The 21,076-nt window shown below is 26.2% G+C and overlaps 2 protein-coding genes across 3 annotated transcripts; one reads left to right on the forward strand and one right to left on the reverse strand.

Moving 5' to 3' along the window:
* Positions 1-786: 786 nt before the first annotated feature.
* LOC135928966 (serine/threonine-protein phosphatase 2A catalytic subunit beta isoform) lies at positions 787-16,316 on the forward strand. The gene is made up of 7 exons (XM_065465429.1): positions 787-940; positions 983-1,192; positions 1,274-1,447; positions 1,490-1,579; positions 2,198-2,359; positions 15,155-15,273; positions 15,551-16,316. Exons 1-7 carry the CDS (start codon positions 833-835, stop codon positions 15,621-15,623), a joined length of 936 nt encoding a protein of 311 aa, XP_065321501.1. The 5' UTR covers positions 787-832; the 3' UTR covers positions 15,624-16,316.
* Positions 16,161-19,007, reverse strand: LOC135928965 (uncharacterized). Of its 2 annotated transcripts, XM_065465427.1 has the most exons (5): positions 18,759-19,007; positions 18,690-18,717; positions 18,593-18,645; positions 17,114-17,290; positions 16,161-17,069 (listed from the first exon to the last, which is right to left on the reverse strand). In XM_065465427.1, exons 1-5 carry the CDS (start codon positions 18,957-18,959, stop codon positions 16,401-16,403), a joined length of 1,128 nt encoding a protein of 375 aa, XP_065321499.1. In that variant the 5' UTR covers positions 18,960-19,007; the 3' UTR covers positions 16,161-16,400. The 2 variants fall into 2 exon arrangements, with proteins under 2 accessions (XP_065321499.1, XP_065321500.1); XM_065465428.1 differs by lacking the exons at positions 18,593-18,645; positions 18,690-18,717 and having other exon boundaries at positions 16,165-17,069.
* Positions 19,008-21,076: the final 2,069 nt, after the last annotated feature.

Below are 21,076 nucleotides of genomic sequence, written 5' to 3' on the forward strand. Positions count from 1 at the left end.
TAGAAGAACATAATTATTTGTTTTTTAGTTATAAGGGAGTATATATATCATTAAAAGAGTGTAATCAATAATGTTAGGGTTGTGTAGATTTTTAAGGGTGGTTTACATTCAATGAATGATCTGTCATGCAGATGCTAACGATCAAGAAGGCTCTCCCAAAAATGATAGCAGAAATTATCCAGAAATAAAATTTTTTTTGTAAAATTACTCTTAGCTATTATATTATATACAATATATCTAATGGTGGATGCTTAGCAATCTTTTATATGTACATTAAATAGTATAATAAAAGTATTCAAAAAATTTTAACAGCAATATATTCTGCCTTTACTCTAGAGATTAATTTTTAATTCCATTATAAATATATCCCAATCCCTTTAAATGTCTATATTCTATATCTTCCCCCCTTTAGATGCTTACCTCCCTAAAAAAATTAGGAAGCAAACTGCCGTCCCATTTTCCTACCTTTTGTATTGATAGGAGACTAAGCAAAAATGATTAAATATTTTTTACAGAATCTGGAACACATGCAAATATCTAGAATAGTATTATTAATCATTTCTTAAAAATTTTGATTAATTTATTGATGAAGACGGTATAAATATAAATGTTTAACTTGGAATTATATTTTAAAAAGTTAAAATAATGAAAGATACAGTATTATTATTTACAATTTAAACTTTTTTTAAAATTTAATTAAGTAATGCGGTTTTTCAATCCTATTTGCTCTAAATTCGTAAAATAATTCGCAATTTTTTGAACTGCCATTCTATATGAGTATTAACTATTTTGTCGCAAAAACATTCACTATTATTGTTGTTGAATTGAAATAATGGAAGAATCTATCAAATCTAGTTTTAAAGAGTTAGATCAGTGGATTGTTCTCTTAATGCAATGTAAACCCTTAACTGAAAATCAAGTCAAAATATTATGTGAAAAGGTGATAAATTTTTTATTACATATATAAAACCTATATTTTCAGGCAAAAGAAATTTTATCAAAAGAATCAAATGTGCAAGATGTATCTTGCCCTGTAACTGTTTGTGGTGATGTACATGGGCAGTTTCATGATTTAATGGAATTATTTAGAATAGGTGGTAACTCACCTGATACAAATTATTTATTTATGGGTGATTATGTTGATAGAGGATACTATTCAGTGGAGAGTGTTTCTTTATTAGTAGCATTAAAAGTAATTAATATTTATTGCATATATTTATATGCCTTGTTATTATTTTGATATTATAATTTAATTGATTATAAATTTTTTAAGGTTAGACATAAAAATAGAATAACCATTTTGAGAGGAAATCACGAGAGTAGACAAATCACACAAGTTTATGGTTTCTATGATGAATGTCTTCGAAAATATGGGAATGCTAGTGTTTGGAAATATTTTACAGATCTCTTTGACTATTTACCATTAACAGCATTGGTTGATGGACAGGTATTTTAAATAAATATCAATTTATTATTATTATTTATGAAGATATTTTGTTTACATGGAGGATTATCACCATCTATTGATACCTTAGATAATGTACGTTCTATTGATAGAATACAAGAAGTCCCTCATGAAGTTAGTAAATATGCCAAAATTATTATATTACTATCATATTTGCGTTTTAACATTTTTATTTAAATTGTTAATATATTATGTTTAATCTTTTTGATAAAAGGAAAAAATATTCATATTTCTAATATAAAAACTTATGTGTAAATATTATTAAATTAATTAAAATTATGAGATAAAACCATTTTTATTGTTATAAATATAACATTTAATGTTTTTACTATCTATTAAAGTAAGTTTTTTTGATAATAATACTGAGTTTATTTATACAAATAAATTTGGGAAATTTTAGATAGGAGGTTTTGAAGTTTGCTATATTTAATAACTGATTAGTGGAAACTTTGCACTTAATTTATCATATGTAAAAAAGATTTTAAAAGACTAAGAGCTATTTTAGTTATTTTATGTTCATTTACTGCTTGCTATTTATTGACCTGTTAATCACTAAATTATGGAATTTTGGTGTTCACAAATTATTTTGTTATTAAATCAATGAAATTTGATTAAATATCTTGTAAACTAATCATTCCATCTAATTTTATTTTTAAATAAATATAGATTATTTCAAAAATCTAAAATTTTCAGGATTTATAATTTGAATATTAAAATGATGTTTATAAACAGGGGCCAATGTGCGACTTATTATGGTCAGACCCTGATGACAGAGGAGGGTGGGGTATATCACCTCGGGGTGCTGGTTATACTTTTGGTCAAGATATTAGTGAGACATTCAATCACACAAATGGGTTAACATTGATTTCCCGTGCTCATCAATTGGTTATGGAGGTAATATTGACTTTTTTTAGGGGAGTTGAACATATTTATATATTATTGTGACTGTATCATATCTTTAGGAGAGAAACCAATCAAAGTTACCACCTTGATCTTAAAAATTATTTTATAATGCATATATATACTGCAGAATTAAATCAACTTATTTTGATGCATATTTTTTTTAAAAGGGGGAGAAACCAGCAATGTAAATGAAGGAGGGGGGGACAGAAAGAAATGAGAATTATTAAATAGGAATAAGATAAGTTGTGTATAAAAAATATTTTAGTTTAGCAGATATATGATTAAATTTCATATGTTTCAAATAATAATCCAACTATTTTTTTATAAATAGATCAAATTTCTATATAATTTTTTTTTTCAGAAAAAATAATAATGGCTGAAAAAAATTCTAGAACAATGAATACTTTCAAATTTGTCATTATTAAAATAATAAGATTTATACAATTATGCAACAAATTTTGACTATTAATCTTAGAGTAGTGTAATAATTATAAATTGTTTTACTCTCTTATATATAAATTTAATATTTTGATAACAGTTACAAGTTATTAAATGCAAACTATTAGAAAAAAATAATTTTCTAACAGAAATTTAAATTTCTAGATTTGCCTATGATTTGTTGAATATAGACAATATACTATATTAAATTATTTCAATTCTTTAAATATTATGGTAATTTGAAAGGGCATGATGCAATGTTAAATAATCTTATTTTTTTTCAAATTAAAAAAAGATTATATATACTTAATCATTTCTTAACAAATTATACATATTTTAATATTTTTCTAAAGACATAATTTTTTTTTTAGCCATTGCATATTTGATAGAATCCTATTCAAAATTATTTTATGCAATATATATAAATAATATATCAGATCAAGTTGCAAATTTTTCGAATTTGTTATTAGAAACATTATTTTTTTCATAGCAACTTTTTTTTTATCGTGGATATATTTGTGCTGTCAAGTCGTTATCGCAAAATAATGAATCTATTGCAATGCTTTACATAAAAAAACAACATATTCAATAATGACTTTCCTGTATAGGAATTATAAATGAGAAGAATATTTCTTTATTTATTGGCTATTATGTAAGAAATGGTTTAAATGCTCTGATCTTTCTTTCAGTAGCAAAATCACATGGATGGATTATTTAACATCCATCATTCATTCCCATTTTGGATCTCATTGATAAATAATCGAAATACATTGTCATGATATAAAAATGAAGTGTTTTTATATACTTACTATATGTAAATATTTGCAATTTTTGCAGGGCCGTAGCCAGGAATTTTCACTTAGGGGGGCCAAGTGCTCACTTGGGGGGGGGCACTATTTTTTTAAAATCAAACAAATAATTACGCATTCATAGAAATTTTTTCCTATTTTTATTAAAAATTTAATAACAAAATAATACTATAATATGAATATACAAAAAAAAATAATACTATAATATGCATATACAAAACAAAATATTACTATAATAGAATACGGCGATTTTTATTTTTAAATTTTATTATAAATGAACTAAAAGATAAATTCTGCTTTATTCTTTTTTCATACGCCATTAATACTAAATTTTGTTTACGTTTATCCTTCATAGACTCTCTACTGCTCAATAAAACTCTCTTTAATGTAGAGAACGAGGCCTCACAAGAAGCCGTTGATATCCCAATGATTATCGCTGCTGAATAGCATTTATATAATTTTTTAAATGCATGATTATATTTTTTTTTATACATAATATGTAAGATGTTTTCAAAATTATGATTTTCTTTAGCTTCCGAAGCTAGCAATCCTTTTGCTATCTTCATTTCATGATGCAGTGTTTCCATATTTAAGTTTAACAGGGATTTTAATGGGGCCATTTTATCTGATAAAAAATAATCAGGGTCAAGAGGGAACAATGTATTAAAAGATGAAAAAAGATTAAAATCATCTTCTGTAAATCGGTCTAAAAAACGATCCACAAAGTTATCTATAATTTCATAATATATCCTTTTTAAAGAACTCCAATTGGAGTCTTTTTCACAATCGAATTCTAGTTTGCTATCAACTAAAAAATCTTGGAAATTTTTAGGCGTTTTACGTACCCGTGATGATTTTTGGGGAGTGAGATTAAATTTTGATAAAAGTTTTTCAGCCTTAATCATAATCAAAGCAAAAGAATTATCACTTCTTTTATTTTTTAATATATTGATAGTAGAATCAATACAATTTTTAGCATCCACTAAATTAGTACCTACTGATTGTAGATACTTATTTAGTGGATCTATTGTAATTAATATCTCATAAATTATGATGGCTAATATAATGTAATTTATATTAATACATTGAGATAAAAGACCAGAGGCTTCGACTGAATCATGAATTGAAACCTCGGAATTAAGAGTTCTATTAGAAAAGTAAAATAATACTTCACCAATAGCCTCAAAATTCTCATAAATAATGCGAGATGTTTCTAAATGACCAGTCCATCTCTGGTCTAAAAGTCTCTTAAGGGTGTGGCCTGTATATTTAGATACGTTAAAACGCCTGAAAAAATTATACAATGCATTTGATAAATTAAAAAAATTAGAAATATTAACAATATTATTATACCAATTTTGAACCACAAGATGCAACTTGTGGTTGTAGCAATGTATAAAAGGAACATTTTTATTAATTTTTTTTTGAAGAAGTGTTTGCACTCCTCCATTTCGGCCAGACATCGTTTGCACCATCATATGCCTGGCTTATTATATTAGCTGAATTAATATTTAGATCATTAAGTTGCTTTAAAATGCAATCTGTAATGCTTTCAGCAGAAAGACACTCTAAATTAATGATTCCTATTAAATTTTCTTGGATTTCTCCAGAAAAAATATAGCGAATTATTATGCTCAGATTTTCACAACCTGAAGCATCTTTTGTCTCATCTGCCTTAAGACAAAAAAAAGGCATCTCGCTTTTATTATATTTGTCTGAAATTTGTTCAAGCACCATATCTGCCATAATGGATATTACTTTGTTTTGAATCTGTGGTGATGTATACTGGGCATTTTGGGGTATAAATTTCATAATTTTATTTAATTCAGGGTCTTTTTGGATGGTGTAGGAAAACATTGCTATAAATAGTCCAGAAGAATAAATTATGTTTTCATCTTTTGCAGCATCCGTAATATTTGTTGAACCAGTCCCACGGAAAGGTAGCTCTTGTATGCTAAGAAACAGCATCAAATCAAATATTGATTTAATATAATATTGATTACGATTAATTTGATCACCTCCCAACATTTTAGTTATTTCTGTACCATTGTTTATATTTTGATTTTTATCATGCCATATTGTAATTGAATTTAAATGAGCTTTTGAGCTCTCGTGTTTAAGCAGTCCCTTCTTGGCAGCTAACGCATTTTTCCAATTTCTGAATTCCGTTTGTCCAAATTCATCACTTGGATTACACAAGTATTTCCTACATGGAAAACAAAAGGCAGCGTCAGCTTCTACACTATACTCCAACCAGTCTCGGCCTCTATACCATGATTTTTGAAATGATCTTTGCCTTCCATGGATATCTTTTTTCGCGTAATTGTTTAATTTGATTGGATTTGGTTTATTCTGGCCAAGGTCACCAGGGATTTGAATTGAACCATTAGAGGACTTTTTTGACACTAAAAATATTATAATTAATAAATTGTAATGAGGGAAAGGGTCATAAATAATAATGGTCATCAGGATGGGCGAAGGAAGGGCATGCTGAAAATGAACAAACACAAAATTTATCTTGTATTTAAGATACAAGTTACTGTAGTGCCCAACCCTGATGAAGATTATCAGTAAAGTTGATCAGTAAAATTTCAGTATTAAAAACTAGAAAAAAGTCATAAACATTATAGGGTCATTCCATGATAAATCAACCACGATTCGGCCGACCCCCTTCGATTTTTTTAAAATTTGGTAAGCAAAGAAAGGTCAATGTAACTAAGAAATAGCCAAAATTTTAGCCTCGTAACATTTATATTTTTGGAGATATTAGGGTTCAAAGTGGCAAAAATGTCGTATTTTTACCATTATCTGCCTTCATTCAATTAAGCATATCTTAAAAACTATCTAATTGTAAATAACAAATTTAATATCAAAATTACTTACAAAGATTCTACTTTTAGATAAAAAAAAAAAATTTTTTTTTTCAATTTCCGGCCATTTTATTAAATATATAAGGACTAAAAACGATTTTTTAGAAATTATACGACCTTCAATTTTTTTAAAAAATTTAGTAGACAACACTGAACTCTTCCTTTATATTTATAAAAAAAAATTGATCTGGGACGAAGCCATCTTCATTCTCAAAATCGATAAAAATGTTTAGAAAAGTGTATAAATATTTCCCCGAAAGGGGGCGTCTTTGCATAAATTTATATTTAAATCAGTTTTTAATGGTTTTTCTTAGACTATTTGATATAATTTAAAGGAGTATTTATCTTGTAAGTGAAAATAACAATAAATGGGGCTTTCATTCAATTATAGAAATTGCCTATCGATAAAAGAAATTCAATTTATTACTTTATTTATAATTTTTTATAAAATTTTTTTGCTAATATAACATATATTAATATTAATAAAATATATTCAACCAAATTTATACTTCTTGAATATATGAATCAGAATCTTTAGCATTTCATATATGGCGCCCTAAATATTAAAAATAATTGATATAATATAAATTTTAAAATCTAATATATAACTCACTTTTAAAAGATTCTAATTTTTCGGTAGCGTATTTACTTTCTTGTGACGACAATGTGTAACTACGGCCAGTAGCAGTTAACGGTGAAACTAATGTTAAGATATGACATTTTGGCAAGTAGAGAGTGTCGTCTATACTTGGAAATGTAAAGGAATTAGAAGGTCCGGATGGGTGTAAAAACTTTATATATATTTCTTCCTCCTTTTGATTTTTCCCTAAAACTAAGGCTAACCACCAATTAGAATCATAAACACATGTTATATACCCTGATATCTCTCCAAAAATGATACTTTCATCATTATATGATAAATATTCTATATTACTTTCTATTGAATTGGAATACATTTTACTCTTAAATTGATGTAGACCTGTGGGAATCACCGTGTGAATTTTCTGTGTTCCAGGTATAGGTCTCGTTTTTGAAAACCTTTCCCTGAGTAATATTTCTTCGTGATCATAATTTTCTTGGGTCATATATTCAAAATATATGCCATTAATATTTTCTTTAGCGAACTCGTACAATTCATATGATGTGGTTATTTGCTTTGAGTAAGGTCTTTGTAAACTAGCTCTAGCGGCTAATCTTTTAACAGTGCCACCAATCCCATCACAAACACTTTTCCCATGTGCTGTAGCAGAAAAATGCCATTCCGCCTGTATCCCGAAATCCATCTCATGATGGCAAATATTAACAAAATTTTTACGATTTTTATACTGTGCAGCAGATCCATCGGAAAAATAAAAAATTTTATTTGGCATACAAATTTTATTAATTAAAAAATTTACCAATGTTTTTTGGAAATAATGTACTGCTATTGTATTGTGTTGCAAAGATTCGGATATCATTACATAATTTAGGCAACAAATATTGGCTAAATTATCTTTATAATATATAACAAAAGGGTGAACAGTGGATTGAGCTCTATTCCAATGATAACTTTGTACTTCATCCTGAAGTATAAAGCTATAGTTTTCTGAAAAATCACATAAAATTAAATATTGGCCTTTGTCTAAGTTCAATTTTAGATTTTTTTGAAATGATTGTTGCGTTGAAATAAAAGAATGGGGTAATAAAGATTCCATTTTTTCAAAAAAGGCATTGATAAATTCATCTACTGGCTTGGTTATTGTTTCAAGAGTGGTTCTATCTACGGATAGCCATTGTTTGTATGTTATAAATTCGATGTCCTTAGAACGAAACAATATTTCTATTTGGTGGCGTAAATTTGTTGACCCTGGACAATTATCACATTTGCCCAAATAACAGGATGGTTGAGGCGGATTACAAATTATTAAGGGTAAAATATGTTTATATGTTTTAATGGGCAACATATCATTTTTGGTTAAATTGGGTAAATTTGATCCAATGATCATTAATTTAAAATTTTGGTGGTAGCTGCAAACACAAACATTATGTGTACCACTACCTCCTACGAGTATACAATTTTTTGGGCGAATGCTTGCAAATTTCGAAAAACCGATTTTAACATCAGGCCTCATTTCTTTAAAAAATATATAAATTTCTTTCAAATTATCTAAAATTAATCTCTTTTGTAATTGTATTCTTTTTTCCGTCTTCGGTCAAAATTGAAAGGCAATCTTTCTTGCCTGGCATGATTCTGCTTATTTCGTCCGTACAATAAAATTCTTGTACAATTTTAACTGTACATTCGTCTATAGTATTTCCAGGCTTGGGGTTAGGGGTTGATAAAAATCCCTTTTCCGCTATCAATAATTTAGCTTGTCTTGCCATGTATTTTGTTGTATTAAATTCATTCATTATTTTGGACACTGTCCAATTCTTTGGTAATATCGTCAAAATTTTATATTTATCAGTTTTAGATAAGAGTGAAATTTTTTTTTAAATATTGCTTAGAATACCATCATCTTTATCGATAGTAGCTGGCTCAATCGCATTTATATCTAAATGAGTTTCTATAGCCTTTTTTATTTTGGTAATTTTTTTAATTGGATATCTTTTTTCTCTCAACCTTTTCTTTTTTATTGGAGATTCTCCAATTTCTATCAATGATGTATTAATTGATTCATAAGCCAGGTTCTCTTCGATATGATGAATATCAGGGTCTTTAAATGCGTCATTTGATTTACTAGCTGTTCCGAGCGACATTTATCACATATCTTATCATCTGAGTGAAGTGACATCCAAGATTGTACATTTCTAAGATTTGTAGTTACATTATTATGTTTTAGTATTTTAAAAGGGTTACAGCATCTAGTTTTTCGAATAAGATTTTTGTTCATTTTATTGAAATTCTATATGATAAAACAAATTAATTTATAAAAATATCACCGAATATCTAATAATTACAGGTGTACCGATTAGGGGGTTAATCCGATACGATATTGCAGATATTATGTTGATATCGGCCAAATAACCGATATCACTAATCTGATTTTGCTCGCTCTACATATTATATATTTTATCATAACTTAAAACAAATAATTATAATTTAAATTAACCTAGTATTTCAGGACTATTTATTCATGTAAAATTCTATATAAAATTTAGTAACAGCTACTATCGATAAAGATGATGGTATTTTAAGCAATATTAAAAAAAAATTTCACTCTTATCTAAAACTGATAAATATAAAATTTTGACGATATTACCAAAGAATTGGACAGTGTCCAAAATAATGAATGAATTTAATACAACAAAATACATGGCAAGACAAGCTAAATTATTGATAGCGGAAAAGGGATTTTTATCAACCCCTAACCCCAAGCCTGGAAATACTATAGACGAATGTACAGTTAAAATTGTACAAGAATTTTATTGTACGGACGAAATAAGCAGAATCATGCCAGGCAAGAAAGATTGCCTTTCAATTTTGACCGAAGACGGAAAAAAGAATACAATACAAAAGAGATTAATTTTAGATAATTTGAAAGAAATTTATATATTTTTTAAAGAAATGAGGCCTGATGTTAAAATCGGTTTTTCGAAATTTGCAAGCATTCGCCCAAAAATTGTATACTCGTAGGAGGTAGTGGTACACATAATGTTTGTGTTTGCAGCTACCACCAAAATTTTAAATTAATGATCATTGGATCAAATTTACCCAATTTAACCAAAGATGATATGTTGCCCATTAAAACATATAAACATATTTTACCCTTAATAATTTGTAATCCGCCTCAACCATCCTGTTATTTGGGCAAATGTGATAATTGTCCAGGGTCAACAAATTTACGCCACCAAATAGAAATATTGTTTCGTTCTAAGGACATCGAATTTATAACATACAAACAATGGCTATCCGTAGATAGAACCACTCTTGAAACAATAACCAAGCCAGTAGATGAATTTATCAATGCCTTTTTTGAAAAAATGGAATCTTTATTACCCCATTCTTTTATTTCAACGCAACAATCATTGTATCAAAAAAATCTAAAATTGAACTTAGACAAAGGCCAATATTTAATTTTATGTGATTTTTCAGAAAACTATAGCTTTATACTTCAGGATGAAGTACAAAGTTATCATTGGAATAGAGCTCAATCCACTGTTCACCCTTTTGTTATATATTATAAAGATAATTTAGCCAATATTTGTTGCCTAAATTATGTAATGATATCCGAATCTTTGCAACACAATACAATAGCAGTACATTATTTCCAAAAAACATTGGTAAATTTTTTAATTAATAAAATTTGTATGCCAATAAAATTTTTTATTTTTCCGATGGATCTGCTGCACAGTATAAAAATCGTAAAAATTTTGTTAATATTTGCCATCATGAGATGGATTTCGGGATACAAGCGGAATGGCATTTTTCTGCTACAGCACATGGGAAAAGTGTTTGTGATGGGATTGGTGGCACTGTTAAAAGATTAGCCGCTAGAGCTAGTTTACAAAGACCTTACTCAAAGCAAATAACCACATCATATGAATTGTACGAGTTCGCTAAAGAAAATATTAATGGCATATATTTTGAATATATGACCCAAGAAAATTATGATCACGAAGAAATATTACTCAGGGAAAGGTTTTCAAAAACGAGACCTATACCTGGAACACAGAAAATTCACACGGTGATTCCCACAGGTCTACATCAATTTAAGAGTAAAATGTATTCCAATTCAATAGAAAGTAATATAGAATATTTATCATATAATGATGAAAGTATCATTTTTGGAGAGATATCAGGGTATATAACATGTGTTTATGATTCTAATTGGTGGTTAGCCTTAGTTTTAGGGAAAAATCAAAAGGAGGAAGAAATATATATAAAGTTTTTACACCCATCCGGACCTTCTAATTCCTTTACATTTCCAAGTATAGACGACACTCTCTACTTGCCAAAATGTCATATCTTAACATTAGTTTCACCGTTAACTGCTACTGGCCGTAGTTACACATTGTCGTCACAAGAAAGTAAATGCGCTACCGAAAAATTAGAATCTTTCAAAAGTGAGTTATATATTAGATTTTAAAATTTATATTATATCAATTATTTTTAATATTTAGGGCGCCATATATGAAATGCTAAAGATTCTGATTCATATATTCAAGAAGTATAAATTTGGTTGAATATATTTTATTAATATTAATATATGTTATATTAGCAAAAAATTTTATAAAAAATTATAAATAAAGTAATAAATTGAATTTCTTTTATCGATAGGCAATTTCTATAATTGAATGAAAGCCCCATTTATTGTTATTTTCACTTACAAGATAAATACTCCTTTAAATTATATCAAATAGTCTAAGAAAAACCATTAAAAACTGATTTAAATATAAATTTATGCAAAGACGCCCCCTTTCGGGGAAATATTTATACACTTTTCTAAACATTTTTATCGATTTTGAGAATGAAGATGGCCTCGTCCCAGATCAATTTTTTTTTATAAATATAAAGGAAGAGTTCAGTGTTGTCTACTAAATTTTTTAAAAAAATTGAAGGTCGTATAATTTCTAAAAAATCGTTTTTAGTCCTTATATATTTAATAAAATGGCCGGAAATTGAAAAAAAAAATTTTTTTTTTTATCTAAAAGTAGAATCTTTGTACGTAATTTTGATATTAAATTTGTTATTTACAATTAGATAGTTTTTAAGATATGCTTAATTGAATGAAGGCAGATAATGGTAAAAATACGTCATTTTTGCCACTTTGAACCCTAATATCTCCAAAAATATAAATACGAGGCTAAAATTTTGGCTATTTCTTAACTACACTAACCTTTCTTTGCTTACTAAATTTTAAAAAAATCGAAGGGGGTCGGCCGAAAATCTCATTTTTTTTGCTCATTTGACATGGAATGACCCTTATATCTTTAAAGATTAACAAAAAAATATAATATTTTTATATTTATAAATCAATTACCACTTGATTCTTGACAATGAGAGACTGAGCTGCTAGATGAAGATGATTGAGTCTCTTCTTCGTCTTTATTTGTTTTAAAATCAAAATGTAATAATGACCATAATCTCCTACTCCTATTCATATTGTCAAAAATATATAAATAGAAAAATTTGGGTTAAATTTTAAACTATTTACCATCTTCCTCCTCTTGATTTTCTAGATTAGCTTCATTCATATCTTGAAATATGAGTAAATATATTTATTTTAATAATTAAAATTATTATACAAAAATGATAATATTAATAATAAATGTCTTTCTCTTATCTTATATAAAATATATATATTATATTAAATAATAATATACAAATATTGCCCTATATCAATATCATATAAGTCATGAAATAATAATATAAATTTATACTAACTATGAGAAGAATCAGTTTCTGAAATTTCTGATGTAGTATTACTAGTAGTTTGTAGAGGTGATGTTGCTTGACATTTGTTTAACTTTAACTTAAAATAAGAGTTTATAATTGATTGTTTCTTCATAATTTTAAAATAAACGCTCTAAAATAAAATAACTGGTTATATATTATAATATTAATGTGATACCTATAGAGAATGTGATACACAACAAAAACAGATGAAAAAAAATGAATGAATGATAATTTAATATTGGGTAAAAATAAAAATAAAACAGGATAAAAAAAAATTTTACAAACTAGATATGTTTGTAGAATAAATATTCAAAATTTATTTTAAAAATATAAAAATAATCAATTCTAAATAGACATGTTTTTTGAATATTTTTGAATAAATATTTAAAATTTATATTAAAAATATAAAAATAATCAATTCTAAAAAAAAATTCAAATTGGGGGGGGGCAGAAAAATTTTTGGGGGCCACTTTTGGGGGCTGAAGATTTTTTCTGGGGGCCAGGTTTAGGGCCAAAAAATTTTTTTTTTTGGGAAGGGGGCTCCCCCGGCTCCCCCCCCCCCCCCCCGTGGCTACGGCCCTGAATTTTTGAGAAACTTTAACTGTGTCTTGTTACTTTAAAAAAAAGGTATATTCATTATTTATATAAGTTTGATAATTAAGCCATTAATGGTCGAGATGCTTATATAGTACATTTGCTATTTATTGATTTATCACTGATTTAATGATTTTTGTGTATCGTACCATATATGCAGTGATAACGAAGTGGCAGTATAAAATTTTTAATTTTCAAATGAAATTGCCTTATTTTTAGTATCTAATTTTTATAGAAATATTTTTACCGAATAAAAAACTATTATCTCAACGTGTATGTAAATATTTTCTTTTAGAAAATTCTCATGATATATCAAAAAATTTTATTAATATAAAAATCATTTACAAATTATTAATAATAATTTTCAGAGACCATCACAGAGGTATTATTTGCATGACCCGACTGGGATTTTTTAAAAAAAATTTTCGCCCACTTGACTTGGATTTTTTTTCAAAAATTTTTTTCAGGCCTCCAGTCCAGATTTTATACTTTCAGACCCTGTTCGGATTTTTTTTAAAATATATTTTATTTTTAATTTTATAGCTAATAATGGCGATTTAAAATATTTGGTTTTAAAATATAATCCCCAGCCTGGGTATATTTAAAAATTATTAATACGGACCAACTTGTGTACTCAGGCCAGGCTTTAACCAGGCCTGCAGATCTCTGATAATTTTATGATATTCGAATATTATAATGGGAAAATGATTACTAATAGTCGATAAATCACTATTCAGCCTCTTCTTAAAAGGACCTACTATAGTGATCACACGGAATGTAATAATTATATCTATCCTAACACATTCTATAAGCCTTTTATAGTATCTAAAACTTAAGATTTTTCATTATTGTGACTATAATAGAAAAATCTTGAATCTCCTAGAAACAATTAATTGTCGATTTGAAATTGCCAGTGAAATATTATAGTTCAATATAGATTTATTCAAAAATATGAATCAAATTGAATAGTTGGATTAATATATTTGAATCAAATAATTCATTATTTATTTTCGTATAAATAATTGTGCAAATAAAATAATTATTCGATTCTATAATTTATCTTTTTTATACAAAATTATTTTATTTATTTTTAGTGAGAAAAATATCAGTCTTGTTAAAGATTATTATAAAATAGTGATAGAAAACAAACCTGTGGAAAATAAATACCTGGAATTTTTTTTTTATTCCCCATATATTTTATCTGACCTTTAAATTTATTATGGTTGAAAGATTTATCCACAAATAAGATAATAAATACCTGACTAAATTTTATAATAAGATAATTTTTATTTATTAAGTATGGCATTCAAATATATATATAATAAATATTTAATGATAAATATACCATTATTTGCTCTTAGTATGAAAAATAATATGATATATAACTATAAAATATCTGATTATTTTAATCTCAAAGTTGCTTTCTGTAATGCATTATGTCATATAATTAGCATCATCGAAAAAAAATTAACTGATTTAACGATTAGATTTAAGTTTACTATAGCTAATTACATTTAGAGTAAAACAATAATTTTTTTTTAATTTGTGACTAGATACTTTTGAGAAAATTAATTTTACTACTAAAAAAGAATAGGAGATCTAAGGTAGGATTGAAAATTTTTAAAAATATTTTAGGTTTATAAATATATTTATGCACTGCCCATCTCTTATATTTTTTTAACATTTCGATTACAAGGGTTATAATTGGTGCCACGATAAAAATGTAGTCACTATCTTTAGCGCCCCCAATTACTGTTACAGATGTGGTAATCAAGCAGCTATTATGGAATTGGACGATTTACTAAATTACTCCTTGTAATAATTTTTTAGATGAATATCAATATCTTAAGTTCAAATATTTATATTTTTAACAAAATATTTGTTTACCTTTTAATTGATTTATAACAAATTCTCTTATTTTTGTTGGTAGAATAAGAGGCCCAAACCAATAGAAATAGGGGAGTAGATTATTTTCGATTAGTTACCACTAAACGATATGATTGATGTAAATCCTACATTCTTAAAATAAACGTTTGAATTTCTAAAAGATTTTTGCTCATTAAAATTTTATTTATTCCCTCTAATTAATTAGCTTGCAATTCGACCCAGCTTCAAGAAGAGGCGAACCACATGTTACCAGAAGAACACCAGATTACTTTTTATAAAAATGTGGCGAACATAAAAAGAGTGCAAAAAAATGGAATATGCTGATTTAAATATAAAAAAAAAATTATTACCCCATCCCCCATTTTATACTATTTCCAAATGGATAGATTATTGTTTAAAAAGTGAAAATTTAATTATCTATGAGATCATAAACGATACTAGCATTATCTATCATATAAATATTTAAATGTTCTCATATTCAAAAAGCAGTGTAATATATTTAAATGCTTTCTTTGCACACAATATTTACGACATTGTAAGTAACAGTCAATACTAAAAAATAGGTTTAAGATGATATTGTATTTTTCTTGGTGTTTTGTTCAACCTATGTATATTATATATATTTTTTTATTAAGTAATTTAATGTATTTATTTTCCTATATATACCCCTACATAATGTAAAATCGATTTTCTTGTTCATGTTTAAGAAAGTTAATACAAAAAATGTTTTATATTACAATAAAGGCCTTTTTTTTAAAAAAATATACAATATAATATGTATGATCAAATTTATCATATACTTATAAATATTTAAATCCAATCAATAAACCCAATAAGTAAATTTGTGTTTCTTTATTTTTTATCAATCGCTTTAAATATGTTTTTTGTAAAAAAATACGGCTCAGTAAAAAGAATGTAGATACCTACATGTACAATGTAAAACATAATATGAAAAAAAACGAAATAAATTATATTGAATTTGTCAAGATTCTAGTATTTTGGTTTAAATCAATTGCCAAAAAGGACAAATAGTATATTTAAAAAAAGAAGCTAATTTAAATAATTCCCAATCTCTCTTTAGCACTTTTTTGGCCTAGTCTATTAAATACGGAAGAATGTGGTGTAATAGGAAGATCGTGCACCCTACCACTATTTCTAAGAGGCAATCTTCTGGATAAACGATCCGAGTAATTTTCATTAGATCTAGTTTTACCATAATCAGCAAAAGCAACTTTCCTGCCATTTGTTTCATTATCATAATTCATTACCCCAAAAAGAGATTGTTTTTTACTTGATGGAATAGTTGAGTTAAGAATCGTTCTTTTAAAGGATGTTTTTTGTGTAACTCTTCTGAGACCATTCCTTTCAGCTGACATAGTTAGATTAAAATTATTTGGCCCTGAATCTGTGTTAATTAGATCATTGTTGCTTGGTAAAGTTCCCAATCTATTTCTAATACCTTGAGATGGTCTAGGTTTTGAGTTAGCAAAGATTCCTTGACTGACAGTTCTACTAGAAGTTTTAGATATTAGGGGTGAAATTGCAGCTATTGTGGAAATTTTTTTATTGGCACCACTTAATTCTCTCCTTTGAAATTGTACCTTTTTAGATTGCCCCTTTTGTGATTGGTTATTTGTTTCTTTCTTTGGAATAGTTATGGTTCCCACTAATTTGGCTATAGGTAAGCTTGTGGCAACTTTCGTGATAGATTCGTTAATTGATTGCTAAATAATAATTTTTTTTAAAAAAGGAAATATTAAAAAATTACGTTTATGACAGAATTAGATTGGATTGAAGGGAGGATTTGACTTTGGAGTTTAGTGTTAGATTGAGTTTTAAGGGTAGGATTGTTACGATCATTTGTACTACTTAGTAATATAGATTTTTCTGGTAAGACTGGTACTTGTTCAACGTCCATATTTTCATCCAATTTTTTATAAATTTCCTTTAAAATTGGTATTTAAAATAAATATATTGTGTTGTATTTATAATTTAAATGTTATGTGAAAATGTAAAGGTTTAATTTTAGTAAAAACGATTTTAATAAATTTGCTATAAAGTAATAGTTATTTTGAAAATAATTTTTTTTGATACTACAAATGATTGTATAAAATTTTTTTTTATAAAAACCAAACTTTATAAACAAAATTAGATTAGTAGGAAATAAATCAATCTATATGGTGAGTCATAGTACAACTAACAAGCAAAGCAAGAAGTTTTTTCAATTATCGTAAAATATTCAAAAGCAATAACCATATGTAGAGATGGGCATAAAATAGATTTTTAACCCACGTGTTGGACTTGGACCATATTTTTTTAAAAAATCACCCACTTGTTTGCCCATATATTTAGCCACCTAATGTTAGATTATTAATGATTTTAACGCGATCGGCAGAGTATTTGGTTGTTTCTTGTTAGATTACTATTTTTTAATTTATTGTAGGTTTAAAAATTTTGAATTGAAAAATATAAATTATTTAAATCAAACTGACAATTCCAAAATAAATAGACCCTTATATATTTTTTTGTTTGGATTCATTTTGTAAGTTGTTTCATAATGTATTTTTTTCAATCAACCAGGGTTTTACAAGTATCAAGGTACTTAATGTGATAAAGGTATTTTAATTTTCTGATAAAATTTTCATCTGTATTGGCAATACAAGAAATTAAACCTTTATATTATGACAAAGAAATCTTGTTATAATCTTTACTTAGAGTAATAATAGAGTTAAATAATTTTTGAAAAATTTATGGAAGAAGTAACTGCATATGGATAGTAGATATAATAGGTAGATCATTACCTAAAGATTTTTGAGCCATATCTGAAAAATATTTTAACATTACCTTTATAAAATCTTTTTTATAGCTAAACCCAGTCCATATATAATAAAAAATCATTAATTTTGTTATTCAAGGTTTAAAAAATATATTTTAAAATAAATTTACTATTTTGCAATGCAAATCTGTATATGGAACAAATACACTATAATTAATAATAATTTTAGTGATAAATGAGAAAATTTTATAAAATATGTTGGATATTAAATCTAAATAATCATTTAATTAAGGTGACTAGAATCATTTAAAATATAAGTATAAAAATACATCTTATTTATAATAATTATAATTTTATTTAAAATATAAGTACCATTTTTGTTATAAAAAAATTTTCCTTTTCAAGGAATTGAATGGTTTAAGAATTGAACAGCAAAATTAATTCAAATATAACTAATTTAATATTATAAACTTGTTTTTTATAATTTAATATATTTTCAGAGGATAATTTGATTCCATCTTTTCCTAAAAAAAGAATTATTTCTATTGATTAAAAGAATTTTAACAACTTTGTTGAATTTTATAAGGATTATTTTCCTAAACACCAAATAATTACAATATTTTAATTTAAATGCTACCCTTTCTTGTATCTCTTTAGCTTGATTTTGAATCAGGATTATATCTCCAATTGTTTTAATGCCCATATCTATTAAATGTTCTTTTGTAATACTTGGGAGCATTTGCTTGGTCAAATGATGATTGTTAAATAGAATGGAAAGATCATTCGCAGTGTCATTCTCAAACCCAGCATTGATAAAAAATTGATTCCAAAATTCCATACTACTTCTTCAATATTTGCTTGAATGAAGAATTTATCTATGAATGTATTTTTAGTACCACAACATATTGAAAAAAAATTATAATATAAAAATATAATATTAAAATAATTAAATTATGTATAGTGATTATAGTGAACAATTTTAAAATATACATATATTTTATATAAGATCATCATTTTCTTTGCAGAATTATGTGTGTAATCTAAATATAACAAACTATTAAAAGAGTTTTATTGATGTCTCGTATCCGTTATTACAATTTATATTAATAATAAACGAAGGATAAAAAATATATATGCTGATATTAGACTCTTCAATAATTTAGTTAGCCATTTTGGCACGTGGGTACAAATGTATGCATATATTAAAAAAAAATTTTAAAATTTCTTTATAGTAACTCGTAAAGGAAAAATTATATGTGGGAATAAATTATATTGAGTAGGGAATTAATTTAATATTTATGCACTATTTTATGTTTCAACTTTTAAAAACATTACTTATGGATTCATCTATCCTTTTCGAATTATTCGATTTGTAGAAGCCGCTAAATATTTGAATTTGAAAACAAATGAATTTTATCATTAACATCCCCAAAAGCGTATTACTTGATGATGCACTTAGAAGGCATCTTAAGGATAATCATTCTATCAAAATTCCTATAATATTAAAAAAGAATGACAAAACACAAGTTTAATATAATATTTTATTATTCATCTAAGAAAACTAATTTAGAGATCTTTATCAATACAAATACGTTATTAATTACTTATGATTATTTTAATAGCCTATTTAATATTGATCTCTTATTAAACCCAAACTGATGGTGAATTGGGTTCACAAAATTTGATGCCTCCCCCAGTTTAATTTAAAGAATATACTCTTTTATCACCAAATTGCATTTAGATTTCAAAAAAACAGGAATTGTATTAACTAAGTTGTGTTGGGATTTTGTGGAAAATTAAATAAATTTATTTATTCTATTATAAAACATTTATAAGAAATAATTAACTTAGATAACTACTTATAAATTTGTACTATTTTTTTTAAAAATATAATTTCAAAAACCTTATGACCTGGTATAAAGCTATTTATAATGATTTGGTTCTATTCTTTCAAAATTTTAAAATCATAGAAAATTATATTCATTTATTTTAGTTTCTTGATTTGGTTCAGTTTGACACCCTGCCCACAAAATTGACAATTTTTTAATTTTCATTTATAAAACTAGATTTTTTTGGATTTCTAGAAGAAAAGTGAATATATAAATTTTGTTATATATAATAATGTGCAATAAAATTCAATTAAAATTATATTAATTTTTGGAATGTTCCTGTAAACATTGTTCTCCTTCTGATAGTATTCCATAATTTTCCCCAATTTCCATTCCCAAAACATGTCTGGAATGTTCCATCAATTAATTATTAATGCAGAATGATGAAAAATGAATAAATTGAAATTAAAGTCTTATAACCATTTTTTCAACCAAAATATGGGCTATCCCAATCCACAGATTTTTCACCAATCACATATTCTCCCATATTACTAGAAAACTGATATAGATCCGATATTTGTTCTGATTTATTTACCATCTATATTTGAACCAATGTCATAACCTTCACGAATGATTAAGTATATATTTTTATTCCCTCCAAAAACACAGTTAATCATCTCATTTAAAATATGGACAATGTTTATAGATGAATGCCAGGCTGTTAAATGTGTTATTAAACAGCTTAATTTAGCCAATTTGAAATTAAGATAAGCCTCGGTATCTCTATAATAGGTGGTCTTTCCATCTACAAACAAAATTTCCAGGCTTGCATAATACCCTTTGGCTAAAATATTTGTTTAGCCTTTTTTAAAACGAGTCTTTAATCTGCAAAACCCAGATTTTAGTCAAAATATTATTACCTAAGTCTCTAAATTTTGCCAACAGATGTCCAAATCTTTCTATCACCATTTCTAAGCCTGGGTAGTTTGGTTTTGACTAGAATCTTGAGTTATCGGTTTTTAAAAATTTGCTAAATCAAGCCTTTTAACAACAATTGTTGTAAGTTAGATATTTTTAAAATCCTTATCTTGTTGCAGATAATATGATAAAAAAATTATCAAATTTG

The sequence above is a fragment of the Gordionus sp. m RMFG-2023 genome, chromosome 4 (genome assembly GCF_954871325.1).
Source record: "Gordionus sp. m RMFG-2023 chromosome 4, tfGorSpeb1-WG-v2, whole genome shotgun sequence".
Classification (NCBI taxonomy): domain Eukaryota; kingdom Metazoa; phylum Nematomorpha; class Gordioida; order Chordodea; family Parachordodidae; genus Gordionus; species Gordionus sp. m RMFG-2023.